This window comes from Piliocolobus tephrosceles, chromosome 6, assembly GCF_002776525.5.
Source record: "Piliocolobus tephrosceles isolate RC106 chromosome 6, ASM277652v3, whole genome shotgun sequence".
NCBI lineage: Eukaryota > Metazoa > Chordata > Mammalia > Primates > Cercopithecidae > Piliocolobus > Piliocolobus tephrosceles.
Genome location: NC_045439.1, coordinates 16,190,169 through 16,200,795, shown reverse-complemented (window position 1 = coordinate 16,200,795; position 10,627 = coordinate 16,190,169). Strand labels below are relative to the sequence as shown.

General features: G+C 46.3%; 1 protein-coding gene across 2 annotated transcripts in view; it reads left to right on the top strand.

The window, feature by feature from the left end:
• The window catches only part of PSMC1 (proteasome 26S subunit, ATPase 1), a 15,802-nt gene extending 8,354 nt beyond the window's left edge, over positions 1–7,448 (top strand). For both annotated transcript variants that reach the window (XM_023205442.1, XM_023205443.1), the window contains 5 exons: positions 263–359; positions 3,045–3,234; positions 4,212–4,363; positions 5,007–5,161; positions 7,092–7,448. In XM_023205442.1, coding sequence (XP_023061210.1) covers positions 263–359; positions 3,045–3,234; positions 4,212–4,363; positions 5,007–5,161; positions 7,092–7,226 — 729 coding nt within the window. In that variant the 3' untranslated portion in view covers positions 7,227–7,448. The remainder of the gene's footprint in view (positions 1–262; positions 360–3,044; positions 3,235–4,211; positions 4,364–5,006; positions 5,162–7,091) is intronic.
• The last annotated feature ends 3,179 nt before the right edge of the window (positions 7,449–10,627 follow it).

The following is a 10,627-nucleotide window of genomic DNA, read 5'->3' as shown; positions in this document are numbered from 1 at the left end:
GACAGGGAGATGGAACGGCTACTAGAAAGTAAAAGGGGAATTGGGTGCGACAGGGAGATGGAACGCGTGCAGGGAACTCAAGTAGGACAGGTGTCATCTTCAGTAATGTCTTTGCCGCTAATAGAAATCAAGCACATTGTCTCTAAGAAGAGGAATTGAGATTTTTACTTATTTTTGTTGAAAGGAAGATATTCTTATGTTGCCAATTAGTAAATATGCTAATAATTTCAGTAAAGCCTTTCATTTTTACTACTTTTCATAGGAATCTGTGGAGCTTCCTCTCACCCATCCTGAATATTATGAAGAGATGGGTATAAAGCCTCCTAAGGGGGTCATTCTCTATGGTCCACCTGGCACAGGTATGCTCTGTTTTTGACACTTTCCAGGCACCCAGCTGGTCTCTTGAGCAGCAGCATTGGCTAGTTATAATTACTGAACTAGTAAGTGAGGACACCACAATTCCTTAGTTTAAAACAGGGCTGCTCAACCTTGTCTGCATGTTGGAATCACCTTGGGAGCTTTAAAAATACTGATGCAAAAAAAAAGAGAAAAAAAAGCCTGAGCAACTTGGCGAAACCCCGTCTCTATAAAAAATTAGCCGGGTGTGGTGGTGCATGCCTGTAGTCCCAGCTACCCAAGAGGCTGAGGTAGGGGGATCACTTGAGCCCTGGAGGAGGTCGAGGCTACAGTGAGCTGTGATCACACCACTGCATTCCAGCCTGGGCAACAGAGTGAGAACCTGTCTCAAAAAAAGAAAAAAAATATATATATGAAAAAAAAAATGATGCCTGGCCCCATCCCCAAAGATTTTGATCTATTCATCTGGAGTATGGCCAAGTCTGGGAGCCATAGTGGAGAAGTGCTACTTTAAAAGCTCTATTCTGAGCACAGTGGCTCATGCCAGTAATCCCAGCACTTTGGGAGGTCAAGGTGGGTGGATGACTTGAGGCCAGGAGTTCAAGACCAGCCTGGCCAATGTGGTGAAACCCCATCTCTACTAAAAATACAAAAACTGGCTGGGTGTGGTGGTGCACATATGTAGTCCAGCTACTCAGGAGGCTGAGGCAGGAAAACCGCTTGAACCTGGGATACAGAGGTTGCAGTGAGCTGAGATCATGCCACCGCACTCCAGCCTGGGTGACAGAGCGAAACTGTCTCCTAAAAAAAAAGCTCTATTCTGCAGTATCAGATTCATTTAAGCATAGTCATTTGAGAGAATTGACAGTGTTCCTAAGAGGATCCATGCTGAGGGGTGCCTACAATGGACAGACTAGGAGACGCCTGTACCCAGAGGCCTACAGCTAGAAGAGATCGCTCTCCTACAGCCCCTCAGCTTACAGCTTAGGAAATTATGTTTCAGAGCGGCCGGTGACTAGCCCAAGGCCCCTCTGGGAGTTGAGCTAGTAACAGGGCTGGAGCTGGAACACAGGCCTCCTGACCCACAGCTGCAGGCCCCCTGTGGGGCTCTAGTACTAAAGGGGCTGTGGTACAGGGCTGGGAGGCAGGACTGGACAGGCAAGTCTGTCAGAGGAACAGGCAGCTTGTTCAGTGAGCCCTCTGACCACAGAAGCAGCCCAGTGGCTAGACTTGGCTGCTTCTGCACTATAAGATCCTATCCACTGGAAAGGTCCTGTTTATTTTCTGTTCACCTTCCCCTGCTGATTCTTTCAGGGAGCAGTTCAGCCTTTGCATCTGCTACTCTGCCCGTCTAAAAGGAACATCATTGCCACATGTTGCAAAGCTGAGCTTTGTGTCAGCCATCCCATTTCTGGGAAGTCTTCCCTGTCACATACCAGCTAGCCGCCTCCACACTCCTCCTGTGCCAGCCTGAGGCTGCCAGTTCTGCCCCTAACTGCCTCTGTATCCTGAGGCACCCACTCAGCTCTTGCCAGGGTCCTCACAGACCACCAAAGGGTCCTAGGTCTTCCAATTCAAAAATTCTCAAGTTGGGCACTCTTTGCTGACTCTTGTTTTTCTTTTCTTTTTTTTTTTTTTTTTTTGAGGCGGAGTTTCACTCTTCTTGCCCAGGCTGGAGTGCAGTGGCATGATCTTGGCTCACCGCAACCTCCGCCTCCCGTGTTCAAGCGATTCTCCTGCCTTAGCGTCCCAGGTTCAAGCGATTCTCCTGCCTCAGCCTCCCAAGTAGCTAGGATTACAAGCATGTGCCGGCTAATATTGTAATTTTTTTAGTAGAGACAGGGTTTCTCCATGTTAGTCAGGCTGGTCTTGAACTCCCGGCCTCAGGTGATCCTCCCGCCTCAGCTTCCCAAAGTGCTGGGATTACAGGCGTGAGCCACCACGCCCGGCCGGCTGACTCTTGTTTTTAACCCGAAAGTGAAATATCAGCAAGTAGAGCAGTATTGGAAATGATGTTTGAGCTCTTCCCTGAGATCAGTGGGAGGAACTGCCTCTCATTGTGGGCTTCATCGAGAGCTGGTCCTGTCTCAGCTGTCTGAGCTGGCAGCAAGCCCACCCAGTAGCTACTCTTCTGGAGCAGTGGGCACTGCATGCCTGGAGCTCAGGAACACTTTGTGTGTCTCCTTAGGGCCAAAGCTAGGATTCCCAGACCTTTTTTCCCAGCACTGATCGTTTCCTACGACTTTAGTTTGGCTCTCCAGCCCTGGGTTGGGTGGGTCAGGTTAATGTATGCAACTTTGAAGGGGCCCAAGAAAGGCTCAACCAGAGAAAAAAAATGCGATTTTGTTTCATTAATAGTACGAAGCAATTCTTCATACGGGTAATTACAGTTCGCAGTTCTTCAGGGGAAACTGGGTCAAGGTTGGAAAATAACCAAGTAAAAAGTATTTTCTGACGTTGTCATGATAAGTTTAGGAAAATAGCTAAGGATAATCCAAACATGTTAGTAGATTTTTCTAAATGTCCTCTTGTCTACTCAGGACAACGGAATGTGGCGACACCTGAATTGGTGACATGCCTTAGCATGGGGGCCCACCTGTTTTTTGTGTCCATTTAAGGTGGTAATGAGTTTTTAAGTTAAAACAGCACTTGAGGTGTCTCTTTAAATCTTTTTTCATCTAAAATAGGTAAAACCTTGTTAGCCAAAGCTGTAGCAAACCAAACCTCAGCCACTTTCTTGAGAGTGGTTGGCTCTGAACTTATTCAGAAGTACCTAGGTGATGGGCCCAAACTCGTACGGGAATTGTTTCGAGTTGCCGAAGAACATGCACCGTCCATCGTGTTTATTGATGAAATTGACGCCATTGGGACAAAAAGGTAGAGTTTCTCATGCTTATTTTGCCTTGTTTAGAGGGAACACCGCATAGTTCTTCTCTTGAGAATGAACGATCTCGGGGGGCTCTCTCTGTGGCCACAGTTCTTACCGTGCATGGTCTTCCATGGATGCTTTAGGCTCTGCTCTCCCAGGAGCCAGGTCACAACTGCCCAGGAGCTGTGAACGCCTGGAGATTGGTCAGTTGTGAATAACCATGTATTGAGCACACACCCTGAGCCAGAGCCATCTGGACTCTAGGGACACAGCTGTGAGCACAACAGTCTGCCCTGGAGGAGCTCACAGTCAGGTTGTAGGGATCAGACACCAAACATGGAAACAAAATAAATGATAGTTTCAGGCACAGAAACTGCTATGAAAAAATATGATCTGTAACTTGGCTGATGGGGAGTGTCTTAGTCCTTTTGTGCTGCTGTAACAAAATGCCTTGGGACTGGTATTTTGTATAAAGAATAGAAAATGTATTTCCCACAGTTCTGGAGGCTGAGAAGCCCAAGATCAAGGCACTGGCATTGATGTCTAGTGAGGGCTGCTCTCTGCTTCTGAGATGGCACTTGTTCTGCAAAGGGGACAAATGTTCAGGAGACAAACGGAAGAGCAAAAAGGGCCTATGCTAGTTCCCTGCAGCATTTTTATAAGGAATACATGCTGTACAAGGCCTTTTTTAATAAGGAACTCATGCAGTATAAGGCTCTGCCTCATGCCTTTAGCCCTTTCCAAAAGGCCTCATCTCTTAACCACCCAGTAGGGATTAAGTTTCAACACATAAATTTGGGGAAATACATCCAGACCATGGCAAGGGGTGCTGAATTTGTTTTTTTCTGAGCGTAAGTGAGGGAGTGCCACGTGAGTTAAACAGGAATGTTTGTTAAGGTGTTTTGTCACAATGAGGTCTTTGCTGTAATTCCTCTTGAGCAGGCAATCAGTTGAGTCTTCATTCCTTCCCTTTTTTTTCCCAAAGATATGACTCCAATTCTGGTGGGGAGAGAGAAATTCAGCGAACAATGTTGGAACTGCTGAACCAGTTGGATGGATTTGATTCTAGGGGAGATGTGAAAGTTATCATGGCCACAAACCGAATAGAAACTTTGGATCCAGCACTTATCAGGCCAGGTTAAATTTGCTTTTGTTTCGTCATGGAGATTAATGTGTTTATATATTTAAGTGTGCTTTGGGAGGCCTCTCAAATGATACATAAAAAAGCAAAAACTGCAGTGAAACTTAGGATAATTTACCAAAAATAGGTCCCCTTGAGGCGAGAGTTAAAACAGAACATGATACAGTCTGTGCACCTCAGCCCTTTGAATTCCAGTCTTATGTCTTGATCTTTTCTTTTCCATAATATTCCCTTTTTAGCCCCAAGAACTGGCTGCTTTTTCTGGAAGAAATAATTCATGTGATGGTAGGATTTGTTGTTTTTACATTCAGGTAGCATCAGAAGAAACAGTGATTTGTTTGCTGTCTTTTGTAATGTTTTTAACACGACAGGTCTGTCCAATTTCACTCAGGAATTGCTCCTTTCATTTATTTCTGAAGGTACCAAAGTAGACAGAGTTTCTTTTAAATGAAGAGAATTCAAATGTAGAAATTTACAGACTACAAAAATGTATGGTTACTTTTTAAGATTTGGACATCTTTCCCACAGAATACTTTCTGACTGAAACTTCATATGTAAGGAGATGGGGTGAGGCCTCTGAGCCATGGCCGAGCCTGGGTTTTGATGGTGGTGTGACTTAAAAACTTTTCGTACCTGCAGGCCGCATTGACAGGAAGATTGAGTTCCCCCTGCCTGATGAAAAGACGAAGAAGCGCATCTTTCAGATTCACACAAGCAGGATGACGCTGGCTGATGATGTAACCCTGGACGACTTGATCATGGCTAAAGATGACCTCTCTGGTGCTGACATCAAGGTGAGAGCCTAGCCGTGTCAGCTCATTTCTGGGAATGTGGCCGTCAATCAGGAAAAAGTCTGTATGTGCTCTTGGGATGGTGGCTGGCCTGGACAGATGGGTGTCTGTATTTTAATCATCATATTGGTTTATGATTACATCCAAATAGTATATGTGCTTGTTATTTGAAGTCATTTTTAATGCATCATTTTATGCAGTGAATGACCCTAAGGCTGTAGCCACAAGGCTGAGTTGCTGGTACTAAGCTGCCTTAGACCCAGGTGATTTTCTCAAGGTGTGTCAAATGTAGCTGCTCAGTCCCAGGTCAGGGGAAGGGGGGTATGTCCTGGGAGAACTCTCCCCAGAGCTGCAGAGTGGGGACCAAGCACCCACTGCATTCATGTCCCAATCTGTGTTCTGGAAGGTTCTACCAGATTACACCTCTTGGTTTTATGACAAATGTACATGAATTAGGACATTTCCTCCCAGCTGACCAGAATTTACAGCAAGGCCTCGCAGTGTTGAATATGGATTCAACTTGCGTTCCCTGGAAAGAGCTGGGTTTTCGTCAGTCATAAGTGCCATGGTTAGGTAGGGACAGCACAAGCAGTGCCTTTCCAGGTCACCACCTGCCCTGAGCCCATGGATCATTGGCAGTTAGTCATAGAGAACTAGGTGTCTCTGTTGGTGAGTAAAACCTATCTTCTTTTTAAAAAATTGAAAGATCTTAACATTTTATTTTTAAGATAAAAACTTACTTTGACAATTTTCAAGCCTTCAAAAGAGTTACAACAATAGCACAGTGATTTGCCAAGAGTTAACATTTTACCCATTTGCCTTTTCTCTTTCTATACACAAAACTTTCACCCGAACCATTTGAAGTAAATGACCTGATGGCCATCACCAAACAAACTTCTGTGCCAGGATTGTGTTTTTTGCCACATCATGTTTTTGCCACAGTAATTACTGGCCAAAAGAAAAAGAAAACAGTAACAATAACCCAAGTAACATGTTCATTTGCTGTCCCTCTCTATCTATTTCCTTCATTTCTCTTTCCTTTCTCAACAGATCAGGCCTAAAACAATAACAGTAACCCATGTAACATGGGTTATTGTTTTCTTTTACTTTGGGCAAGTAATTACTGAGAAATTAAATAGATTGGAATAAATGCTATACTCTATAGTATTATTCCATAGTATAGATACTGCCACTTAGAGTATCTAACCAGAATACATGTTCTCTTATGACTATAGGTAAATGAAATAGACATATACTGTCAATTGCCTCTAAGTTTCAGGGCATAATTTCGTTTGTTTCCTAGGAATATTATTCTCTTTAAGGAAAGTGGTGTTGTAAGAATTTACTGACCTGCCAAGCCACATAGCTTGTTAGAACCTGAGCCAAAACTAGAACCCACAGCCCCGACCCTTGGGCCAGTCTTCTTAGTTACAGTAACTCCCAGTTTAAGCCACTTCACATCCTTTCAGAAAATAGGATGGTTAAAACATTTTTTAAAAAATCAAAATCTTTCCCAAATAAGCAATTTGTGTTTAGGTATCTCATGCTTTATTTCAGAATAGATTTTTTTTTTTTTTTTTTTGAGGTGGAGTTTCGCTTGTTGCCCAGGCTAGAGTACAGTGGCATGATCTTGGCTCACTGCAACCTCCGCCTCCCTGGTTCAAGCAATTCTCCTGCCTCAGCCTCCCGAGTAGCTGGGATTATAGGTGCCTGCCACCGTCCCTGGCTAATGTTTTCTATTTTTAGTAGAAATAGGGTTTCACCATGTTGGCCAGGCTGGTCTTGAACTCCTGACCTCAGGCGATCTGCCTGCCTTGGTGCTGGGATTACAGATGTGAGCCACTGCGCCCGGCTTCAGAATAGCTTTTTCGGAATTCCTTGTTAGAATAAAAATAAATATTTCACTTTCTGAACACACTGTTCTTTCTTACAGGCAATCTGTACAGAAGCTGGTCTGATGGCCTTAAGAGAACGTAGAATGAAAGTAACAAATGAAGACTTCAAAAAATCTAAAGAAAATGTTCTTTATAAGAAACAGGAAGGCACCCCTGAGGGGCTGTATCTCTAGTGAACCACGGCTGCCATCAGGAAAATGGTTGGGAAAGTTCTCAATTCCTGAAAGGGATGAGGTTGGGGGAGTTGCTCAGAGGAATCCCTGTTCCCATTGATTTTTATTAGCAAAGCATCCTGTGTCTTTTGGAGTACGATGTGTAAGTGCCCATTGGGCGGTCTGCCTGTTGGTCACTGTGCAGCAGTCTGCTTCCCAATAAAGCGTGCTCTTTCACAAACACTTCCTGTTTCTGCAGTCTCCACACACACCTACCGCTCAGCAGCAGGCTGGGGGTGGACCCAGCTGCAGGGAGGCCTCTGGACAGGAACTCAGGCTGCAGTCACAAGGAGTGTGGACCTCACTACACGTTCCCCGCATCACACCCCCAGAGCTGGCCTTCAGCAGTAATTACGGCGGGAAATGGTCACTACCACAGAGCCAGGGATATTCGTTGTTTAATAAAGGCTGAGTTAATGTGGCTGTTGCTTCTAAAGGAAGTACAGTGTTCCTTTTTTGGAAGTTTTGTGGACCATGTGTGTTTCAGCACTCTGAGGGCAGAAAATAACCACTGGTGTTCCCAAGAGACTGAGGATTCCTAGAGAGATCTTGAAAGCCCTTGTTCTTGGGCTTAGAAACCTCATCCCTTTCAAGGTGTTCAGAAACATGTCAGAACTTCCCCTTCCCTTTCTCCATCTATTTCCTTCATTTCCCTTTCTGAACAAATCATGCCTAAAGCTATTAAGTGGGGCAGATCAAGGTAAGCGTTCCCTCGACAGGTGGCCTGGCGTGGGTTGTAGGGGCCCATGTTGAATGAGGAGGGTGTATTCGTTTTTTGTTAATACCATAACAAGTTACCGCAAGCTTTGTTTAAAAACAGCATAATTTGGCCAGGCACGGTGGCTCATGCCTGTAATCCCAGCACTTTGGGAAGCTGAGGCAGGCGTATCACAAGGTCAGTAGTTCAAGACCAGCCTGGCCAACATGGTGAAACCCCATCTTTACTAAAAATACAAAAATTAGCCATGCGTGGTGACGGGTGCCTGTAGTGCAGCTACTCAGGAAGCTGAGGCAGGAGAATCGCTTGAACCCAGGAGGCAGAGGTTGCAGTGAGCTAAGATCACATCGCTGCACTCCAGCCTGGGTGACAGAGCGAGACTCCGTCTCAAAATAAAATTAAATTTAAAAAAATAAAAGTGAAAACCACAACTTAATGTCAGTTCTGTTGGTCAGAAGTCCAACACGGTGTCTCCAGGCTAAAGTCATGCTGTTGGCAGGACCGTTCTCTCTGGCGTCTCTAAGGGAGAATCCGTTTCCTTGCTGAGCATTGTTGGCAGAATTCTGTTTCTTGGAGTTGTGGGGCCGAGGTCAGCATTTCCCTGCTGGCTGCCAGCTGAGGCCTTTGCCAGTCTGTGAAGGCCACCCTCCCTCCTGACTCGCGGCCCTTCATCTTCCGCCTGCAGCAGCAGGCCCAGTCCCTCTCTCCAGCTGACCCTTCTTTCTGCCTGCCTTTTCTACTCTTATGGACCCTGGTGATTACATTGGACCCGCGCAGATAATCCAGGATAATTTCCCTGTTTTAAAGTTTACAATCTTAATTTTTATCTGCAAAGTTTTTGCCATGTAACATTCACAGGTTCCAGGGCTTAGGGTGTGGCCATCTTTAGGGGCGCCACTCTGCCTACCACAGAGGACATTCACACATGGGGTGGCCCAGGGCAGGGTAAGGACAGGGTGCTCGTGGGGAAGGCGGGTGTCAGCCAAGCAGGGTGTGGAGAAGCACCACAGCACGGGGACTCAGCATGGGCGGGGGGAGGCTGGCATCCGTGTGGGGTGTACGTGCAGGGCTGGGGTGGTCCGATACGGGGAGTCAATGTGGGCAGCCTGATGTGCAGTACAAGAGCCCAAGTGGGTGAGGAAGGCATCTGCAGGGATGGAATGGTGGCAGGGGAGGGAGGCTGCTTATGTATGGAGGCAGTCAGGTAGGTAAACAGGACGGTGGGAGCCAGGTTTCTCTGAGGAGTTAGACACAGAAAGAAGAAAACGAGAAGGACCTCTGTCCACTGGGAGCGCCTAGGAACAGTGACATCCCAATTGCAGCAAGCACCCCTAGACCCAGACCTTTGCTTCTATGTATTATTCTCCATTAAAAGGAGTGAGGGCTGATTCCAGGGCTAGGCAGGGAAAGGACAAGATGACCCCAAAGTCTGTTTTGCCGGAAAGCAAGGGAGTGCTCAAGGAATGACAGGGACATGTCCAAAGGACACCGAAGCCTATGTGAAGGGGCTTCCACTGGCCAAACCTGGGACAGTCTGAGCATCCTAACAGCTATAATGGAATACAGTGCAGCCCTTTGAATAGGGAACTACACACACATACCACTCCATATGAATTGATCTGAAAGTCTGCTGAGGAAGGGGTATTTACAGAGTTTGAGAGTATCCCACAAAACACCGTTCAGTTAGAAAGGAAAGTCCCACTGGAGAAGCGCAGCAGATACCATCTTCACCAAGTGGTCAAAATGCACATTGGTAATGGGCACTTTGACAGTACGTGCTACTGCTGTCACACTCCTGCCAAAGATGCTTAGCCTGAATCCAGTGATGAGGAAACACCAGGCAAACACAAACTGAAGAACATTCTACAAATTCACAACATTTCAAAACTATCCACGTCTTGGAAGTCAAAAAGCTTCCAGTCGGAAGACCAAAGAGATGACAACCAAATGCAGCTCCTGCTCCTGAACTGGACCTTTTCCTAGAGGATGTGACCGGCCTGAGGACCCGCTGGGAGTACCGTGTCCATGCCGACTTCCTGCTCAGTGTCTGTATCCTGAGCGGGAAGCAGACTATCGGCAACTGCCGCGCACATGGTTCAGGAAAGCAAATTCTTTGTTAACGGACTTGCACCTTTTCCGGAAGCTTGAAATTTAAAAAAAAACAACAACAAAAAACCCCCCAGCACATCAGTATTGCCTTTTCCTTATTGGTAATAGCTGAGCCTTTTCCTCTAGAGGGACAGTCTCCCTGTCAATCCTACAAAAGCAGCTAAAGCAAACGCCAGGGCCTAGAGTGTCAGGGTAGCGGGCTGAACCCCACCCCAGCTGCTTCTCCAGTTTGCTTGTTGACCAAAATGCTGAAATTACCGTTTCAGCAGCTGGCCGCTGAGGCCTGCAGTGCCAAATGCAGGGATGCAGGGATGAAGTGCTTGTGAAGTAATAGAATTCCCATAGCAATTTCTTCCCTGGCTTCCTACACTGGTGAGCCGGACAGGGAGAGCCCTGTCTGCCTGCGGAAAACCCACCGGCTCTTTGGAGCCCTTCCTCCGTAGAACCATTTAAGGTGAACTCTCCCATCACTCCCTCTGCAGCAAGCCCAACTTCACTTTTCCAACACAAAATAGTATGTGTGCCTTACAAGTAG